General features: G+C 37.6%; 1 protein-coding gene across 4 annotated transcripts in view; it reads right to left on the bottom strand.

The window, feature by feature from the left end:
* Window positions 1-23,028, bottom strand: part of LOC113656264 (probable G-protein coupled receptor 153) — a 38,769-nt gene that overhangs the window by 13,889 nt on the left and 1,852 nt on the right. For 2 of the 4 annotated variants that reach the window (XM_047800187.1, XM_027167449.2), the window contains exons 2-3: window positions 8,873-9,594; window positions 696-1,125 (exon numbers count right to left, since the gene is read on the bottom strand). In XM_047800187.1, the coding sequence (XP_047656143.1) occupies window positions 696-1,125; window positions 8,873-9,225 (783 nt within the window). In that variant the 5' untranslated portion in view covers window positions 9,226-9,594. The remainder of the gene's footprint in view (window positions 1-695; window positions 1,126-8,872; window positions 9,595-23,028) is intronic. The other 2 variants (XM_027167448.2, XM_027167452.2) reach the window with 2 other exon arrangements.

Genomic DNA, 23,028 nt, shown 5'->3' with positions numbered 1-23,028 from the left:
AAAACAAAGGCTTATCTCACCAAATACTGACTATAGTTTAGATTAGTACTCACTTATAACTTATTAAGCCTTTAGAAATGACTTATATACAGTAAGCCTGTACAGTATATTAAAGGCCTCTTTACTTTACCACATTTCTTAACACATGCCTAAGACTTTGCACCGTACTGGACAATAATAATTATTAAACTTAAACTTATGGAAAGTTAATCTTTTTCCAATATTTTCCAATCATTTACTAATGTTAAATAATCAGAACATTTTGGCTATTTATTCAACAAACCCTTACATCTGAACCTGTGGAGAGCAGCTATCACACACCAAAAAAATTAATTAATTAATTCAAATATTTTCTTCTTCACTAATTTCAGGTAACAGCGATAAACTGTTCACATGCAAATCAGCACTTGTGATTTCAAATCTTAGAAAATCACTAGCTGAATTGTGAATATATGTCAGAATCTAATATTACATTTTCAGCATTTGGGAGACACCCTTATCCAGAGCAACTTTTTACTTTTATATTTTTAATACAACTGAGGGTTAAGGGCCTTGCCCAGGGGCCCAACATTGGCAGCTTGATGGACCTGGGATTGAACTCACAACTCTCTGACTGGAATCCCAACACCTTAACCCCTAGGCTACCACACAAATTCCCCATTGTTTAGCACTGCTGTATAATGAATTCAACTCACCAGAATGGGAAATCCAGTCAGGAAGTCATAGATGAACACGATGCCACTGATCAGGTATGTGATTTGCAGCGATGTCTTGATTGGTTCAGAGCCGTCGATGGACGAGCGACGCTTACCCTGCGCGTCTTCGACTACGATTGTGGGCACGTTGAACTTGTTCTTGTCAGTGCTGTGGCCTGTTTGCATGGAGAACGTCTGGAAGAGAGCAATGCCGATGCAGATGACTCCCATGGTTACGCTGCCGCTGATCAGCAACAGGAAGCAGACTCCAAAGCCTAGGCCGATTTCAGTCACAATAAAGCGACAGTCGTGGGCGTAGAATCGCTCGCTGGTGTCGTGCCAACCCACAGCCGGCAGTGTGGACAGGATGAAAGAAACCATCCAGATACCCATCACTGTGTGCACAGCCTGCTTCTTAGTGTTGCTCAGCCTGGAGAGGAAACGAACCGAAAATGAAATGGATGAAGAGCCGGAAGAGGATTAGTGGTACAAGTATTTTTTGAGCACATTCAGAGGACACGCTAACTACCATCTTCAACATACATGAGCTCAGATAAGCCCATGATTGGCTAGTATCATTCCAATTAACAGAAAAGTCACAAATGTCATCAGTGTACTCAGAAAAAAAGGGGCATCACTCATATATACAGCACTATAGGCAGCACTGTTATATCTCTATCATAAAGAGCTTTTTAATAAGAGAGAAGCAGTTAAATGTCCATGTGGTCTATGAACTGTATACTGCTGTGCAATAAGGCACAAGAAGCACATCAGACAATATTCAAGGTACTATTGTATAATCAAATATTGTATTGTATTTTATACCTGTAAACCCACCTATTTTAAACTATATATTTTAAATATATATTTATGAAAGAGAAAGCATAAAAAGCATTTCACTGCATGTCCTATCATGTGTAATTGTGTATGCGACAAATAAATTTGAATAAAACCGAATTGAATTGAAAAAAGTGACAAATTTCAGATTTTGTTTTAATTATAAAGATTAGATAAAGATAAAGATTTAATTATAAAGATAAGGATTATTATAATTAGATTAATTCCAAACACAATTTGCGTTGCTGTTACAGTTCAATCAAATGCTGCAAATAATGATTCAAATGATTTTCTTGGCTGGATTTTTACAAACCAGGGCATTTACATTGCTTAGCATTACTCACAGTCTTGCCAAGAGAAACACAACCTTTTACTCAAAGCTCTTTCCCTTGTCTCCTCCTGTTTATTGCCTGTCTTCTATCTTTGAAATCCATGCGAACACCTAAGCCAAATGTCTAGAGTGAAAGGATGTTGAAGATAGAAAGAAGTTAAGCCCAGAGAACATGTATGCAGTGGAAGATGTGGGAGGAAGTGGGATCATCTGTGTTTGTTAACCAGTTTGAAAAATGAAAGAGAGATGCAGGAGAAGTAGTTCTTTCTATGGTCAGGGTCATGACTTTAGCCTGTTGTCAGTCTACCAAATATCCCATGGGGTTAATTACATCATCACAGCTTGAAGCCAAAAGCAGAGAGAGAGAGAGAGAGAGATGGAGAGAGAGATGGAGAGAGAGGGGAGTAAGAGGGGAGAAAAGGAAAGCCCTGTCAGTTTGAAGAGCAGCGATGAGAAAAACAGATGCTGAAGAATTTATTTTCAGAGTCCAGGCTGCATTCATAATTTAAACCAGTGTATTCCAAGCATGAAAAAAAGCTGAACTACAGGCTACAGCGGCATTAAAGAGCCGAGCGATGATCAAAAATTAAAAAGGTTCTCCCCGTTTTCCTCCCTTCATTGTTTGTATTTGTATTTCATTTTCCCACTATTATCTGTGTGCAATGAATTGTACATTTCCTCATGTTCTTTTCTTTTTCAAACCGTAGTCTATTACGATACCAGAAGCCAAACCTGAATTTATAATGCTTTAGAAATGATAGTGAACTTTTAATTTCTTGTCATTTCTGAGATACACACAAAGTTATGCAGACAGAAAAGCTTTGTTGATGAGAGTTGTCAGAGGAGAGTGACCAGACTGATTTAGCCTGACAGGAAGCCAAGGGAAACTTAATTATGCACTCTTTACAACCGTCATGAGCAGAAAAGTATCTCAAAACACACAATACCAGCAGAAAAACACATCAAGCTGTACACTTGCAATCTGAATCAGTGAACCTGTACAGCTAAAGAGAAGAAAAATGAGTTATCATGCTAGCATCAAGCTAACAATATATTTGCTTCATTATAATGTAGTGAGTGTACAGCTGTATAACAGTGTAAATTTGCTGTCCTCGCGAAATAACTCAACAAACCGCTATTAACGTCTAAACCGCTGCCTACAAAAGTGAGTACACCCCTAAGTGAAAATGTTCAAATTGGGCCGAAAGTGTCAATATTTTGTGTGGCTACCATTATTTTCCAGCACTGCCTTAACCTTCTTGGGCATGAAGTTCACCAAAGCATCACAGGTTGCCACAGAAGTCCACTTCCACTCCTCCATGATGACATCACGAAGCTGGTTGATGTTAGAGATCTTGCGATACTCCACCTTCTGTTTGAGGATGCCCCACAGATGCTCAATAGGGTTTAGGTCTGGAAACATGTTTGGCCAGTCCATCACCTTTACCTTCAACTTCTTTAGCAAGGCAGTGGTCGTCTTGGAGGTGTGTTTGGGGTCGTTATCATGTTGGAATACTGTCCTGCGACCCAGTCTCCGAAGGGATGGGATCATGATCTGCTTCAGTATGTCAAGTAAAGAAGTCAAATCAAGAAGCTTTTATTGTCATTTCAACCATATATAGCTGTTGCAGTACACAGTGAAATAAGACAATGTTTCTCCAGGACCATGGTGCTACATAAAACAGAGCTAAGGACTTAAGTAGGTAGTCCTAGCCACATAAAACGGCATATGGTAGCCTAGTGGTTACGAAGTTGGGATACCAATCGGACGGTTGTGAATTTGATCCCAGGTCCACCAAGCTGACACTGTTGGGCCCCTGAGCAAGGCCCTTAACCCTCAATTGCTCAGCTGTATAAAAATGAGATAATGTAAGTCGCTCTGGATAAGGGCATCTGCCAAATAATGTAAATGTAATGTAAATGTAAAGTGCATCTGTGCAACCTGGTGCAAACATTTCAAGACAAAAGAGCCAGTACAGGACATTTACGGCACTTAGCAGACACCCTTATCCAGATTGACTGAGCAACTGAGGGTTAAGGGGCCTTGCTCAGGGGCCCAGCAGTGGCAGCTTGGTGGACCGGGGGTTCAAACCCATGACCATACGATCAGTAGCCCAACATCTTAACCACTGAGCTACCACAACCCCTAAAAGACAAAACACAAAAGACAGAGCAAACAAAAATACAAGGCATTACACCAAAGACAATGTACAAAAGACAATGCACAAAAACAGCAACGACCCGTGTAAATAATGTATGTCCAATCAATATTGCGTGTGCAGAAATACTGGAATGAACACTAGTATTATAGCCGCAGTATATCACAGTACATGTTGGCATTCATGGTTCTCTCAATGAACTGTAGCTCCCAGTGCCGGCAGCACTCATGCAGTCCCAGACCGTGACACTCCCACCACAATGCTTGACTGTAGGCAAGACACACTTGTCTTTGTACTCCTCACCTGGTTGCTGCCACACAAGCTTGACACCATCTGAACCAAATAAGTTTATCTTGGTCTCATCAGACCACAGGACATGGTTCCAGTAATCCATGTGCTTAGTCTGATTGTCTTCAACTGTGCATCATCTTTAGTAGAGGCTTCCTTCTGGGACAACAGCCATGCAGACCAATTTGATGCATTTTGCGGCGTATGGTCTGAGCACTGACAGGCTGACCACCCACCCCTTCAACCTCTGCAGCAATGCTGGCAGCATTCATACGTCTATTACCCAAACACAACCTCTGGATATGACGCTGTCCTGTCCTGTTAAACCGCTGTATGGTCTTTTCTGCCATGAGGTGCCATGTTGAACTTCCAGTGACAAGTATGAGAGAGTGAGCGCGATAACACCAAATTTAACACACCTGCTACCTGTTACATAACATCGGGCGAGAAAATGGCTAGCTGGGCCCAATTTGGACATTTTCACTTTGGGGTGTACTCACTTTTGTGGCCAGCGGTTTAGACATTAATGGCTGTGTGTTGAGTTATTTTAATGGGACCGCAAATTTACACTGTTATACAAGCTTTACACTCACTACATTATATTGTAGCAAAGTGTCAGTTCTTCAGTGTTGTCACATGAAAAGATATAATAAAATATTTACAAAAATGTGAGGGGTGTACTGACTTCTGTGAGATACTGTATGCCAGATTTTTTACCACCTCTGATGTACTGTACACACCATAACAGGTACACAACAGTAAAATCACAACAGATAGCTTGTTGCATGGGACAGTAAACACAATATTAATATTATTTTTAATGTACCCTTTGTTACCTCAGCTTCATAGCTTTAGTGCTAGAACATTTTTCAGTTAGCATTGCAGCCTTTGTTGTCTTAGTTCACTCCATTAGCATTGCAGCCTTTGTTGTTTCAGCTCTCTTTGTTAGCATCATAGCATTGCTGTTTTAGCTTACTCAGTTAGCATCATAGCTCAGTTCATCATTTCTGTTAGTTCAAATGTATACAAAAAGGAATCACCTAATAAAAAAACTCTACTTAGATCTTTAGACAATATTTTAACGTACACTGAATGCAGTACTAGGAAAAAACGTGTTTTGAGGCTGAAAGATTCGACTTGCTGCATACTGACACTAGATTTTAAAATGGAGAGCAGAACAATTGGTTTGCTTTTGATTTTGACTCACCAAGTTACAGTACACACACACAGACACACAGACACGCACACACACACACACACACACACACACACACACACACACACACACACACACACACACACACACACACACACACACACACACACACACACAAATAATTCTGTTTGTCCTTATTTGTCTAATGCTGCTTTATGAGCACAAGCGGCTATTTTTCTATCATTGTGCCCCAGAAATGCATTCATCTGCAAATCATCCTGTGGAACGTCTGTGAACAAAAAACAAGGCAGTGCAGGAGACCGATTAATAACCGAAATGCAAGACAACAAAAAACTAAAACCGAACATAAGCATGAGTTTAAAAACAAAAGAGGAGGTTTGCTGAGAAAACAGGTATTATTATTATTATTATTATTATTATTATTATTATTATTATTATTATTATTATTATTGTTGTTGTTGTTGTTGTTGTTGTTGTTGTTGTTGTTTTACTAATAATAATAACAACAACAATAATATTATTATTATTACTACTATTATTATTATTACTAATATTAATAATAATAATAATAACAATAATAATAATAATAAATAATAATAACAATGTCCTCAATGTAAAAGCCACTTTGCCACAAAATGCATTGCAGAAAGATCTTTTTCTATGCCACTGAGAAAAATGTAACAAGAATTACTTCAATATTAACCAAAAGGCCCCATTTGACATCTTAAGGTTCCTTCCTCATGCCATATCATATTTTTAACCAGATTATACTATTGGACTGAACAGATCTGAGATCTGCATTATTGTGGCTGCAATAGTTGTGACTAATAGGTTAAGCATGATTAATCGTGGACCGGTGCAATAAATAAAAAGCTTAACATAATTAAAAGTGTTTATCCTTCTTTTCTACAGAGGATTGATCATTTGAATATAAGGAAAACAGTACATGAAAAAAAAAACACTTTAACTTTGAAGTACCTAAATCACAATTACAAAGGCAGCTACCCAGTGAGTCATATTAGCTTAAATGTCAATTATGCATTATGTGTTAGTTATGAAAGAGGTCTGACAATCGGTACTTTGATGTGAGTTTTCAAAGCTATGAAGCAATTACCAGAATGTCACAATGCACCTAATTCTAGGCCTCTCCATCACACATCTACACCGTTCTATCTGTTCCAGCAGTTTGAATATTATTGCCGCTTGAAGTGTCACTCTCTCCTAACTGAGGAATATGTTTACATATGTAAGTAATTCGTGTGTCTGTGCTATAATCCCTAAAGCCATGGATATACATTTACAGGAACGCAGCTGGATCACGGTATGCTGTCAACATCCCATTGGATGTAGATACACAGTCTAATGCCAGGAGCAGTCGTGTCGTGCAAGTCATTAGGTCTGACAAATGCTCCGTATGGCTCGAAATAATTTGAGGTTGTTTTAAAGGACCTCACAGTACAAAGACATTTATTTTATAGTGTTCCTACATTCCATAATAATATACTAATACTCAGCGTTAATGAACACAAGGTTAAAGTCTGAATATCAACCTTGGGTTCTTCCAGTCACCAGAAATCGAGCACGAACTAGGAAGAAAAATCAGATTTGCTTTCATGTGCTCTCCTACAGCATCAGTGAAAATGCGTCAGCTAGTATTACAACACAGAGCTACAATAGATCCAATGTATAATGGCACATAAAAAGAAAAATATCCCCATAAACAACTAAGTGCTGTAATGTAAATCATTCGGTTTATAATATTTGCTGAGTGCTGAAAGGCTATCACCATCCATTAATCCCAATGCTTTCACATAATCATCAATCACATGGTGAAATGTCTATTCGTAAAACGCAGGCCATCTGGTAGGTATTTCATCTGCTGTTCCCATTTCACAAAGCTAGGAGCACAAGCACTAGAAAAAAACAACAACAACATAATCATGCACCAAACTATTTCAGATACTAATGCAGCATGTGAGCGGTGTATGCAATATGTACGGCACAGAGCGAAGCCTAACTTTCCCTTTAATATCTAACTGTCTGAGATACAAACCAACAAAATCTGTGGTTCTCTAACATGAAACAGACCAGCGATAAATAAAAGTTGATAAAAAGCTGATGTTAAAAATGCTTATCATTCCTCAGCAGTGCCACAGAGTACACGCTTTCCTCTGCTGTCTCCATCATCACAATCGCCAGCAGCTGATATAGAACAGTAATCTTCATTCATTTCTAAGCACTCTGTCCTTTCTTGCTCTTTTGCTGTACTGCTTTCTTTCTTTCCACTACTGGTCTAGTCTGTATGCGTCCACAAACACAGGAAATTGATTGAAAGTTAACACACTGAACCTATTATAAGTAAGATCTCTGCTACACTGTGTGTGTGTGTGTGTGTGTGTGTGTGTGTGTGTGTGTGTGTGTGTGTGTGTGCGTGTGCGCGTGCGCATGTGCGTGTGCGTGTGTGTGTGTGTGTGTGTGTGTTTATGAGCACATTCATAATGAAAAGGGGAAAAATAAATATATATACTAGGATCACATAGAGCTAGAAGTAAGCAGTAAAAGACCATGGCAAGACTCCAGTCTTTCATTTGAAGCTCATGCAGATAATATTATGAGGCTAGACTTCTTTCATATGAGAAATATTGCTAAGATAAGAAACATAATGTCCGTACACAAAGCATCTAGGCTCTGAATCACGTGTTTATTTAACTATCTCTTTGTAGATGCTGGAATGAGTAATAACAGGGACAATATTTTCTCATGGTGCTTTCATAATATTAAATGTAACTATGACAGGTGAGTATTATTCAATAATAAATTGCTAATTGTAACTGTAGGCACATTGCTGTTGTTTAAAAAGTGTAAACCACTTAAAAACGTAGTTGATTATGTCTCTATAACAGTTTTTTCTTACTTTAGCAACACAATAAGAGCTACAGCATTGTGCATTCTTACATCCGATGGTTACATAGTCAGAAACCAAAGCAGTTCTTTGTCTAGAAAGACATGGTCAAAATAGAACAATACACTGAAGCTTAACATCCTTCAAGAATTGTCTTTGCAGCTATAAGTCACCTGATATCACTGAAAATATCTAAAGCTGTACAGGAGGCAGTAGGGATGTGTTCTTGGGAGATAAGCTCCAGCATCCATGGCTAAGAATAGCAATATTTCAAACAGATGCTGAATATTGTAGCTGAGGAGCCGTGATACATAGGCTCAAGGTAAGATATAAGGACTGATCTTAGAAAATTAAAAAAATATATACAGTATATATATATATATTAAAAATAAAATCAGTGCAAAACTTGGTTTTGTACTGGCTTTACAAATAGCTGCAAAAAAACCCTGCAACATTAATCCAGCCAAGCAAATTTGGTCATACCTGTAATTGACAGGCCAGCGTACCATCCACATGCGGTGGTAGGAAAGCGATGTGACGGAGAAGCAGGTGACCAGAGTAAGTGTGTAGAAGGTGGAGACAAAGACCTTGCAGAGGCCTTCGTTCCACTCATAGCTGGAGTGCTGGCGGCGCAGCTGGATGACGCAGTACATGGTGATAGGGATACCCATGTTGAGGATATGTGTGCCGGCTAGTGTGCAGATCAGGAACTCCAGAGGCTTCCACTTCTTCTGCTTTGCACTCACACTCAGGATGCCCCAGGCGTTCGCCAGGATAGACACCCCGGAGCAGACCAGCCAGGCCAGTGCATTGGTGCTGATGACCTCATCATTCATGGTGCAGGAGCCTGCAGATGGCAACAGTGGCAATGGCAAGGGGTGGGATGGCAAGAGGAGGAACAGTGGGTAGGGCAGCGGGTGGAGACTGGCACTGGGCCAGAGTGGGCATTACTACAGGAGAAGGTGGAACTTCTCTTGCATGTAACGGATAGAGTAGGTCGTAGGCATTTTGACCGGTGGAGGATTCTAGGGCCAGGAAGAGGAGGAGAATGAAGAGGAACAGGAACAACAATGGGACCAGCAGAAGCAGGAAAACTGATCCAAGCCAGAGCTCTAGGCAATCCTAAAGGGCAAAATGGGAGATGTAGGGGAGTTAAATGGCAGCCAGAGGGAAGGAGCAGGAAGAGGAACAAAAAAATGATTACACTGGAAAAAATGAAGACAGTCCCATAAGAGTGAAGATGAGAGGAGAAAGATTTAGCAGCCAAAGTGGATGGATAGAAGGAGACATTTAAAAAGGGAAAAACAAACAAATGAAAGGCAAATAAGCTTAACAATTTTAAACAGTTCATTTAAAACCAAACACTTCAGATTTGTATCTGTTATGTATATTTACTCTGTGTTTAGATTCCTTTAGTCTGCCCAGCACTCACACCTCCTTCTCTGTACACTCTGCTCAAACAGAACAGGTTCCAAAGCCTCATCGTTCATGCTACACCATCACACTCCTCCTTGTGTACATCATTAACTAGTTGAGCTGCACTGCATTCTGGAGCTTAGAGCCTTTTAACCATTTGAGTCACTTCCGCACTAGATTTGTCTTTAATATGACATTAAACGTCTCTGGAAAATGGAGAGAGGGAAAAAATGAGCTTTTTTTTTTTCGGAGCTAACAGTGAAACCTGACCTCTTTCTTTAATGTTTAAGATATTTTTCTCCTGTTAATAGAATTTCCTTAAGGAGCTAAATCAGAACACATATCTAAATCATGGACTGTCTTTATACTGAAACTAGACAACATAAATCCTTCCAGCATTATCTTCTTAAGTCGCCTGATGGTTTCACTGAAGCGTATTTTGTCCAACGGAGAATAAACTGCTCACAGGCTGAAGCACATTATCGATGTGGCTTTGATGCAAGTGGTTGGAATGCAGCATATTCTTAAATGTGCTGCACATATTTGAGCTGTTACTGAAGACAGCGCACCACAAATCATTAGCAAATGCAGAAATTCAGTGACTCATTACATGCAGACAGGCCATCAGCTGGCTCATCAGCTGGCTCATTGCTTGAGCCTTCATTTAAATAAGACAATATGTTAAACATGCTGCGTGTCATCCGCTGATTTTCCTTGTTAAAAAAAAGTACACAAGAGGAAAAACATCGGCCTTTCTGTTTCCACGTACAAGCAAAGCGGCGCTAAATAAAACATCATAATCGGCTCAATATACCGAGGAGCTCTGTGGACCATGACGTCTTTACATGTTCTAGGTAGAGATTAAAAGGAAGTCCATTCTGAAACATATGAATGTGTTTACTTTGAAATATTTGATGTTTATTGTGAGTAGAAATGGAGGAACAGCATTCGAATCTCCAGAATGCAGTGCAGATATTCAATGTGGTTGCGCTGAGGTTACGCCAGAGACTTGGCTCAGCAAGACAGTGGTGGCGTCAATGGCTAGGTTGGGATTCGTTAAAGTACAAACAAAGTAAACAAGTTGGCAACCCAATCTAATATAAATCGAATCATTTGAAATACTGTATAAAGACTGAATATCTGAATATTTTCAGTGTTAAAAGTGATATACAAATAAAATTGTATGTACGTAAATTAGGTATAAAGTGCAATGTTAACAGAACAAAACACTGAATAGTTGAGTCATCATTAACGAATTTATGTGGCAAGACTACACTTGATGAAACGGTTTCCGAATTGAAAAGGTAATTCATAAACCTTAAAAATATCTAGACAAAAGACTTCTAAGCTATACATATAATGACAACAGTAGAGGAGAGCTTTGGGTGTTAGCGCAGCTATTTGTGTAGATGTTAAAGGCTTGTGTGATTTCTAACAAGTCGTACAAGTCATGGATATCTCCGCAAACCAACCCGATGTTCCTACTCTTGTTACTAATACATCTAATTGCCAAAAAGACATTAAAATATACTTGAAAACAAGAAGGAAGCTCCTCAAGAGAAACTCTTTCAGACATTTGCCATTTCTGTGAACTTTATCCTGTTTGGATGAATTCCAAAATCTAATCAGTTCATCTGCTGAATACAAGAATAACTCCATATAAATACAGCAAACATTCAAGCATACGTTCTTGAGAAACTGCGCTGACGACCATCTGAGACCGACAAACAGACGATATTTATAGCTGGCCGAAAAATGGGGTTTAAATATAAGCTTTAAGTTAAGGCTTTAAGCTTTAAGTTCCTGAAAATTAGCATGTAAGTAATATTTCTGTAGGACAAACACAAAGGAAATTATTGAAGAAAAACCCTGTTTCAAAATCTGATCAACTGTACAAAACATTCCAGCACTCGTTCTTCAAATGTCATGCGAATGACATTATCAGACAGATGGACAGACAGATGTACAACCCAAAACAAGCCACTGTGTGTTTTAGGAGGCAATCTATTAGGTGGCATTTTTAATTCTAACAAATAAGTATTACATGCCAGCAATTATAATGTTTAAGGACTGTTCGACGTAGGTGCTATGGTCAGCCTCACAGATTATTTATTACTTAAAAACCGCTAAAATCCACAGATAATAGTTTCAAACTGTGTTTACCTCGACACTTTGTCATATGACATATGTATATTTTCCTGGCATTGACTAGTGTGATTTAAAAAAGGTTTTCTTGACTCATAACTCACATCTTATTTCAATCCACGGAATAAATATTTTCATGTATCTTATTCCAGTTTATATAACCTATGGATCGGAAAGGAACGCAATCTGAGAAATCTTTAAACTTGAATTTAAACAAATAAGTAAGGCTCCTAATAGTAATTCTGAACAACAGAGAACTTTCCTAACTTTTCTTATATATAAAATAAATCCGACTGAATCTCTCTTGTTCGGTCATGAACTATAGGAAATCTCTTTGCATTATATCACATTTTCACAGGCTAAAATTATTTAACTTAGCTGGAAAGCGTGAGAGATTCCTCAAAGTTGTGGATGTAATGGTCTTTTCTTTTCAGATTACAGATTAGATTTTTGCTCCTTCGAATAAGAATATCTTATTGCTCAAGGTCATCTTTTCAGTGACTTTCAGTGACAGTGTATTATTTGTCTTGGATTACTGTAATCATTATTTTTTTGTGAGACCGGATCAGTTTTTAAGTTCATGCAGTAAGCATAAAATTATCACCAAACAATGTGTGTGTTATCTTCACCCAGGTCAATTCTGGAGGTTTTGCAGGGATTCAAACTCATGTTCACTACTGTAGGTAGCTTATGAAAGGCAATCGGTGGCTAAAGCTTTGTACTGTATGTAAATGGCGGGGAATTTTTTTTTTCTTCAAAATAAACCCTGAGAAAGTTGATTGTCTGCAAAACAAGATAGAGAAGGTGCTAAAACAAAAAAAAGCTATGGTTTAGCTACATGATTCTGAAAGGAATAGAAAATAACAAAGAGTGTTCTAAAAAACTAACAAGTTTGAGTAACACAAAATAATGAAATTAATTGAAAATTAGGTCAATGGACATCAATGGAGAAGCAGGTTGGTTAGTGTTTAGCACATTTGCCCCACACCTCTGGGTTGAGGGGACAATTGCTCAGTGTGCATGGAGTTAACATGTTCTCTGTGTACGTTGGGGGTTTCTCTGGGCACTCCAGTTTTCTCCCCCAGTTCCATGACATGCTGTAAGCTGACTAACATCTCTGCATTGTCTGTAGTGTGTGAATAGCTGAATGTGAGCGAGTGTGTTCCCCAGCCTTTGTTCCCCAAGTCCCATTGGATAGTTTCCAGGTTCCCCATTATACATAAGAGGTAAATAATATGGATGGATGGTCCACATTATCGAATTATTAAACTATGGCTCAGAAGCAACCCCAATATCTCTGGCTACAGTGAAATAATCACTGTCTCTAATTCAGTCAAAGAACCGAGAAGAGTCTATACTCGAAAGCCGTTGTGGAATCTATCCTACTGACAAAATGGCTGCATAATGGAGTTAAACCAGGATTAGCACCTAATGGACAGCACCTGATTCTCAGATGATATTTACAGCTTTTTCCAAAAGCTACTCTTTTGTAATATAATATAAGATTAGAGGGGGTGGTTGCTTTAGAACAGACGAGACATTGCTTTCCAAAATCTCATACAACTGACCAGTTCATTCTTCAATCAAATGTTTTGTTTTTTTTTACTGTAAAAGCCAAAATTTGTGTCTCAAATAAAGTATTATACATTATGCACTTACACTATGATCTCAAATGGAACACTTTTGTGAGATGTCTTGTCCAATGGATTGTCATCGATCATCGTAGCCCCGCCCCTCTTCGTCTACGCTAGCAAATCTGTGAGCATTGAGTAAATGAAGTGTCCACATTTTGCTTTTTTTCAGTAGAATAATAGTATCATCCTGGGTAGATGAAGGGCACTTGATCATATGTCCTGCATATGAAGTGGCAATGGCGAGTATGCCATGTTCACATGCTTTGTTTTCAGAAAGAAAGCGAAACATGGATGACCCTAGGTTAATTCCTACATATTTCTTTTATTGCGCTGTTAAATAAAAAGTCAACATTAACTGAATTTAACCACATGTTCAGGACTCCCATCTGTGGAACTAAGTTCCCCAGTCATTCGTGTGATTCATGTGCAGCCTCCTAACGGATAATTCCAATAGCATGTGAAGGTTGCATTCTTTCGACTGGAATTTTCAGGGTTAACACACTACTCAAATAAATTTTACTAGAAAATTAGTGTCCATGTACAACCATCTGAAAACCTTAAACCTGTCTATTTCTTACAGTCAAGTTACAATTTCCTGCTCTTAAAGGCTTGTTTGTCTAGGAAGAGGACAAAAACTTCCCCATAGTCATAAACAAATACACACACACACACACACTTTGATAAGATGCTGACTTTCTGGATAGTTACAGTAAATGAAGTGTACAAAATACACAATATTAGATCATGGACCCCATTTTATTACGAATAAACAAAAACAAATGTAAGCCCAGAATGCGTCTGTCAAAAGATAAATGATGATAATAACATCTACAGTAGATACAATTTAATTCATAACTCATACAGAATTCAATGCAACTTTTTATTTTTTTTTGCTCAGAAAAACCTTTTCACCCCATTATACAATAAATAAAAAATTAGTCCATATTTAAAATACATTCAATTAATTTGGTCATTAATCTTCATTCACTTCCAACCATGAGTGTTGAAAAATTCACCGTATTCCGCTAAAGCAAGAGGAGTCGCATTATGTGTGTTTGACATCATTTGCCATCGACTGTGAAGTGACTAATGCATCCGGTTAGTAAAAAAAACAAAAAAAAACCTTAGTGTACAAACACCCTAGGGATTGTAATTTAGTTCCATTGTAGTTTTTAAGCATTGCATTCATTCAAAATATTGCAGCATTCACACAAAAGCATGCACAACCTTAGTGAAGAAAATTTTCCGAACTGCATCTCTTACACTTTTCTAATCACTCAATTCATCATTCAGGATAGCATGATGTAGCTGAGTTGGAATTTTATGCATAAGCCATTTTCATATTTTCTTTTTTTAAACAATCGTGTAGATATACTGTAGGTCAAACGTATTCGTTAATGCTCATCAAATATCAGTGGTTGCCAGATAGGATGGATTGAGTATTTCAGAATCTGCTGTGCTCCTGGAATTTTCACATAAATAGTTTGCTAGTAGAGAGGAAAAAGGATAGACAGAATGGCTCAAACAGATAGGAAGGACCAGAAAAAACTAAAAAAAAAATAAAATAAAATAAGCTGAGCAGAAAAGCATCTCAAAATGAATTGAGGAGGATGAGCTACAACAGCAGAAGACCACACAGGGCTTCCACTCATGTCAGCCAAGCACAGGAACCTGAAGTTACACTGGGCACAGATTCACAAAAAATGGACAGATTGGGAAAAGCTTAATTTCAAATTAAAAGTGACCTTAAGAGCTGAATCATGCTAACATATTTTATCTTGCCATCTATGGCCAAAAAAATAAATCACCAAAAGACTGCACTTTAGCTACGGTACCAAGTTTGGCCCGCAACGGTTTAAGTGTGTGTTACGCAAACAAAGCAACACACAAGGTGTACCTGTAAGATAACATAGCTGTAATCCTGACAGCAGAACTGAAATGAGTGTGCATTGATGTTGTGTAACAGAGATGAATCACATTCAAAACCCTCCCAATTGTAGTCTTTGAGTAATGCCCTGGTTTTGCAAATCAGATTTGCAAGGACTGCCATTGAAACCGGGGATACATACAGATGCAGTTTCCAGAACTCTAAATAGCACCGTGTATATACAGAGCTCGGAAACAAACAAAAAAACACACATTTTTAAATTGACATTTTTGTTTCAGATCGTTTTAAAAACCATTTTACAAATAAGAAAAAAATCCCAAAATTAAAATGTTAGAGATTCAAAACTACAGATTTGATGTAAATTAGGCAAAAACTCTGGGATTCTCAGGGAAAAGCAGACACTTACAGAGTAACTAAACTCTGTAATCATTTCTCTATTCTCAGTTGTCTGCCATGCTTGTGCTCATGATCATGACCTTGAAATAAAATGAAGTGGAGAGGTGTGGATTAGACTAGAGTTAAGTGGAATTAAAATTGAAGAACCTGAAGTGCATCTTTTTATATTCTACAGAATTAGCTAAATTCATATTAAGCACCTGACTGTGCCTGATATCTAACCACTAATTATCAACATTACAAGCTAAAAAAATGATCTAAACGGTTGTGCTGGATGTGGACAGGAGTTTAAAATAATCTTGCTATTTGAGTAGATTATAAAAAAATAAAAACTTTATATACTTGATCACTTTGAACGCATCTAGGGTTCGGGTTCGGGTTTATTTTTATGTCTTATCATAATTTACATGAATTGAATTTAATTTACATTTTAAAATAATCAAATCAAAAATTTGGGTTCTGTTTTTTTTTATCACAAAATTGTAATCCTGGTAATCCTTAGATTACAATTTAACTCTAGCAAGTTACAGTGAAGAAACAAATTTTAAACATTCCAGAGGAAAAACAGATTATTTAATACAGTGTATATATTAAAATGTCCAAAAATGTCAGCGCTTCGCTGTTTGTATGATGTGTGTGAAAAATCTAGACAGCCTTATGTGTGGAATGTATTAAAAAGCATGCAATGTGACTCAGTGCCTCTGTGCGTGTGTGTGTGTGTGTGTGTGTGTGTGTGTGTGTGTGTGTGTGTGTGTGTGTGTGTGTGTGTGTGTGTGTGTGTGTGTGTGTGTATGCAAATCTGCTTTTGCTTGGCATTCTTGGGCATTCTGATGAATTAGGAAGAAAAGAAGACAGGGAAAAGTTACTGCTTTTTTTTTTTAGTTCTGATAAGAAATGCACAGAAAATAGTAATTGACAGTATTTAAAGCTGGGAGTGGGGGGGGGGTGTAGAAATCTTTGTTAGAAAACTTGCACCACAGGAAAAGAATTGTTTGAGCCATTTGTTTAGATTGATCACTTTACAACATCCGACCAAAATAAAAGCATAAAAGTGGGAAAAAATGAAATTAATACTAATATAAAAAAATAATATAACTATTATTAATAGTATATATATTATATATATTAATAATGACTATAATTGTTGCATGTTACTTTTTAGTTGGCTCGATGTTGCTCAGACAGACGGAAAAGAAACACTTCTGACCAATCAGAAAGGAGAATTCATGTTTTACATTACTTTTATATACCATGATGGAGCCCTATTATAGTGTGCGTGTGAGAGAGAGAGAGAGAGAGAGAGAGAGAGAGAGAGAGAGAGAGAGAGAGAGAGAGAGAGAGAGAGAGCATAACACTTTATCTATATATTTCTAAATATCACTGATTTTTAAATGCTTTTAAAATGTCACAGAGTTCTTGTCTGCATTTCCTTTGCTTACCATATGATACACATGACACCAAAATATATCATTACAGATTCCCTACATCATGCCAAGTCAGTCTCTGAGCTTTCAGAGCGAAGCAGCGGAGGTGTGATGCTGACCTACTTCCCGTTTTTTTTTCCAGAAAGCACAGGTCTTCAATGCTATAGAAATGAAAGGAGACTCTGTCCCACAAGATAAATCCACATCATCATCAGTGTGTGTGTGTGTGTGTGTGTGTGTGTGTGTGTGTGTGTTTGTGTGTGTGTGTGAAAGCAGGGAAGTAAGAGGAAGAGAGTGACTTGCACCCTAGTTAAAAGTAGATCAAAACGTGGCAGCTTGAACAGGAACCGCGGGTTTATCATTGTTATAGTCTCATTAAATCAGGAGCTTGTTGATACACTGCCGCCTGACTTCGTTGAGAAATGGGAGAAAAACGCGCTGGAGAGAGACTGCGAGTCGAGTTGAAACACTTTGCTTATACAGTAATTGCAGTGTCAAGTGAGTTTCCAAAACAAAATTAAAGGGAGCAGATTCTGGGGGAGCTGTGACAAAAAGCAGGCCTTGCATCCGAGAAAGGCACGGTCGGGGCAGTGCCAGTCCTGACAGTACAGCGAGAAAACACAGGCTTGTGGGATCGGAGATTAGTGGGATATTCATGCAAATTAATCTCAGCCTCAGTCAAGCTGTCAGTCTCCTTCATATGTTTTGATTCACTGCCTCTTATTGTATAGTGTTTCCATCCCATGTATATAACTAGCGACGAATGCATATTCTATAACGTCTAGCTTCCCTTTTAGCTTGGCATAAGAAAGGTGCCATTAATAAGTAAGCACTATATTAACTAATCTGCTAACATACTCTAAACACGTCTGCATTACATCCTCATCGCTTTGCTTCAACGTTCTAAAAACACAACTCTGGCTTCCTTGTAAGGTATAAAATGAGCATAGTCTCATAAATGCTTTGTCAACTCCTGGCATTATTCTGTGATTAAGATGAAAGTATGTTATTCCCTAAAATAGATGTCTCTTAGTCAGAGATTAGTTTGTATCAACAATGAAACACATTTAACTTCCTGAGGAGGAATGGAAGATTGGATGTCCACCTACTGCATCTTGCAAACTTAAGGGTTAAACCACTGCACTTTTTAATTCGAAGTGAAATATATTTCTCTTTTGTCTGTATTTCAATCACAAGCAGTTTCAGCATTTCACGTATAAGTTAGGGAGAACGTTGCATTTAAAGATTTCATGCCAATTCCGCTGAAAGGCGCCGTGCCTACCTTTGCGTTTTAAACCTAATCTGCTTATAGAAAAAAAGCCTCACTGAAACATTTTTAATGAATTTTATAGTACCTATACAGTGGGAAATGAGATATTAATTTGATTATGAGCATTATCATCTGTCTCTTTCTTGTGGTTTGATTAAAAAAGTCAATCTTCCCCATCATCATCTCTTTACCTGCTGATCCATTCATTCACCTATGTTCTGTTGGCCCAATTTCTTGATAGCAATACCGTTGTATTTAGACGTTGTAAAGCTCTGTGTGTAAGTGCCTTTCTCTGCTGAATCAATTCATGACATTCTGGCTAGCAAGAGTTTAGACATCTGGAGGAAAACTTTTGTTAAACTCCTTAAATATGTGATCTTGTAATGAATATGACCAAGGCTAGGTTAGATAAGGCCAGTGTATAGATTTGTGTCAGAAAAAAAAATTTTTTTCCAATGCATCTAATGTATCTGTTGCTTTTTTCTAAACTGCCACACAATCGTATACAGCGTGTGTTCATTTACCAGTAATTAATTAGCTAAATATTTCACATAAAACCTCTAAAACCTTTGCTCCGTCTAATACGGATGACATGAGCATCCTTGTTGTGCACTGTGCCATGACACCTATTTACAGTAATATCCGTACTATTATGAGATTAATTAACGTATCAAATTGGCGTATGTTCTAGGAGCGTAACAGTACGATGTATCACATTTATCACATATTGTTTAAATAGTAGGCTTTCTTAATTCTTAATACTTTTGTGTATTGTACAGTATACAAGAAAGAAAGACTGTTTGCCACAAAACATCACTTACACCAGATGTGAGGTAATTAACATTGAAACATCATCAGGCCCACACTCTTGAGCTTGAGCACGATGGTAGGCGAGAAGATAGAACGTTTATATATTGGCTTAAGAAAACAGCAACGGTTATGTGAAACAACAAATGGGAATTTCCCACAAGTAGTTAAAGTCTGGTGATGGGATTACTTTCCCTGGAATGTTTCCCACACTGATGACTAGACAGCAATGACTGGAAGGTCATGTTAAGTTAAGGGTTAAGTTCATAGCTGGAGATATGAGGCTTGATAATGGAGAACGTAGGATTTAGCAAAATGTGAATAAAAAAAAAGGCAGCAGGTTTTAGACACACCCTCTTTCAGAGTTAGAGCAGTGAAAGCTAGTGCTAACGATTAATAAGTCTTATTCGCCTTTATTTATACAGCTTTTGTTTCATTACATGCTGCTAAGATTCTGATCTGATCACAAAAATAAATTTAAATATTAAGTTTCAATTGCTTCATATTTTTTAATGATTTTTAAAAAAAATAATTTACAATGTTAACCTATTCAGGCAATGTGTTTGTGGAAAATGCATGGTATAGAAACACAACTTTATGGTATGAAATAGAATTTTGTGTTGTGTTACAGTACAAGCAAGGAAATGGATGCAAGCGAAAACATGGGTCAGGATTACGTTGCAGTCATCAGCTCCATAACACCTACATTATTTCTGCATGTCAGTCCTGTACATCAGAGAGCTATTTTTAGCAGGTGAAATGATCTGCATTTATACATCAAAAACCCCATTAATGAAAAAATACGAATTAAAAATTTTTTAAAAAGTTGGCCCCCTCAAGAACCGAGCGAGCTAATTAGTCTAATGAATATGCATGCAGAGAGTACTGAAATAACAAAACAATTCAACCGAATCTTTTTACTTGTAAAATAGTAAATTAGCCGAATTAGTGGTAATACAAACCGTCAGGAGAGCTGCTAGAGATACTGTATAACCAAGTGGACCTTGAAGACCACACAGCATAATTACTGACTTTTTTATTTACTCCACAGCAGCTTTGCAATGAAGTAGTAAGTAGGTAGTTTTCGCAATACAACAAACTGTATAGCACTTCAAACCCGAGAATAAAATTGTGGGAGTTCTGACACACGGTAAAGTAAAAGTTTGTACAACCTCCTTTTCTGCTTTTCTATCCCTTTTCTATCTCCTTTTAGTCACTCCATAAATCAGGGAAAGTCCAGTGTTCCATCATACACATTTAATTCAAGAGTGTTTAACCCCAGGGTCTTTTGTCTAATAGTCTGGTGATTGTGCTGCTTTAAATTACCTAGGAACGAACTGCTGAACGGGAATTTCACTGGACCGTGTAGAACGTTCCTGCGCTGAGATGGACTCATCCTCCATTTCATGAACACCTTGCAGAAAGAGGTGTCAATAACAGGAATTTCACGTTCATCATTTTCATCCAAGCCCGTGGGAAATTACACACCAGACCCGATAACCTCAGTTCTGCAAATCTTGTGATTTCACTCATCACTGATTTTCTTTGTAATGCTGTTTTCTTCTTCGCTCAAACTGTAACTACCCGTTTTAACCTTTGTACTCTCTCGGTTCTACCTGCCATCTCATCCAAGCCAACTGATGACTTTATCCTGCGTGTATCAGATTTTCTTACCTCTTTGATCGCCACAAAATTTACATTTAGATGGAGTTTGAACAGTTGCAAACTTCTGGGTTGTCTACATGCACAAAGTACCTGAAGTATTTAACAAGGTAAACTGACAGTATGTTTGAGAGCACAACAAACAGATAAATGTTTTTTTTTCTCATCACCACTATTGCCAGACTACACAATTTCAAGCCCAAGCACAGTTTAAAACTTCCCTAATTCACTATAAAGCAGATAAACTCTTTTAGTTTGAACTTTTGCATATTATATCCACCAGCCCAAGGTCATTTTCCCAGCACTCTAATTAAAAACTCCCCAGTCTCACAGATATGGCTGCACGGCTTGCCTTGTGTTAGATTTTAGACTTTCAGTTGATTGTAATCAACATAAATTTAAGTGTGTTAAGATAAATATAAGCCTCACAATCTCACAGTGTCTCCTGATTGTATGCAGATAAGCAGAAGCTACAAATGAAGATGTTTTATATATATATATATTTTTTTTCCAATTGTACTACAAAATTATTTGTGCATTGATGGGCAACGAATTGGTTAACTGAATTGATTCTTTCAAACAGAAATAGAGTGTCTGTCAAATGCCATAAATGTGCAAACCTCTATACACGGTGCCACATTCACAAACTTGGACACTAAAACAAACTTTAAATGAATGTTTTACAACAGTTATTTAGATAAGTCTATTTTCTAATGCGCTTGCTATTAATAAATATAACCACATTAGCCTATAAACACATTTGTAACATCCGAGAACAGGCTAATAATCCTCTGATGATCAAGCTGACACTTTAATGAGAATAAATAAAAAATAAAAAAGCCTTCATGTCCTCACTTAAACTGGAGCAGAGCAAAACACTTGAGGCTAAATAAGTTTCAACCCAAAACTATTTTTTTTATCCACAAACGTACTCGATGAATCTTACTCAACCATTAAAAAAGCTTATTATTAATAATATACGATAATGCAATAAAAAATAAATTTCTAAGCAGAATGATGTGTGACACAAACTCTTTTTCAGTTTCAAGTGTTGGTTCTTATTCAGGTTGAGGTGGATATGAACATTGGGGGACAAAGAACATCCACTTTGACTGAAATAAGACAGTTTTGGACAATGCCTGAGGTAAAGTCCTTCAAGAGTGGGCTAGAAATGGGATTAGACCACTGTGCATACCTCTAGAAATAAATAAACAAATGTTGACATGGAAAAAGACAAAATTATATTCTGCATACTAACTACTTGCATACTTTTATATTCAAGCCATATTAACAGGAGCAAAAATTGCTTCAACTAAATATTCACCCACCTTCCACTTTATTAGGAACACCAGTGTACCTGCACATTCATGCATTATTTTCTCAGAAGCACAATGCGAAAAATCATTGGATTTCCTGGATTTCTACACACAAGCGTCTCTAGAGTTTAGACGGAATGTTGTAAAACAAGAGACATGGAGAAAGCGATTATAAAGTGATGATAAGAGAGGTCAGAGGCCGGCTCAATCTGCTAGAAAGAACATAATAAATCATCACCACTCTTTACAACCATAATGATCAGAAAAGCATGCACATAGCATGAGGGGTGTAAGCTTCAGCAGCAGAAGATACATCAGGTTCCTGTCAGTGAGGAACAAGAAGGCTTGTGCACAGAAACTGGGCAGACAAGGATTAGGGGGGGAAAGCCTTCAACTGTGAAATTTGGGCTTGTGCATATGATAGCCTTAGATTTCTGTTCTTGGTTAACAGGGGTGGAAATTATATTCTGAATCTAATACTAGTAAACTTACTTACAAATACAAATAAATAGTAAATGTACCTCAGCAGCCTGCCTCAAGTCCTGCATTAAATGAAAGTACACATTCTTTAAAGGTTGCCCTGTGTAAAGGATGCTCTTGCTTTGAGGTGTGAGTAATTTGTATGTCTAAATGCTAAACATCACACCAGCATTGTCACATAAATCTGGACTTCCACACATC

This window comes from Tachysurus fulvidraco, chromosome 14 (genome assembly GCF_022655615.1).
Source record: "Tachysurus fulvidraco isolate hzauxx_2018 chromosome 14, HZAU_PFXX_2.0, whole genome shotgun sequence".
In the NCBI taxonomy this organism is placed as follows: Eukaryota; Metazoa; Chordata; class Actinopteri; order Siluriformes; family Bagridae; genus Tachysurus; species Tachysurus fulvidraco.
The sequence above is the reverse complement of the archived record's forward strand: the minus strand, read 5'-3'. Positions and strand labels throughout refer to the sequence as shown.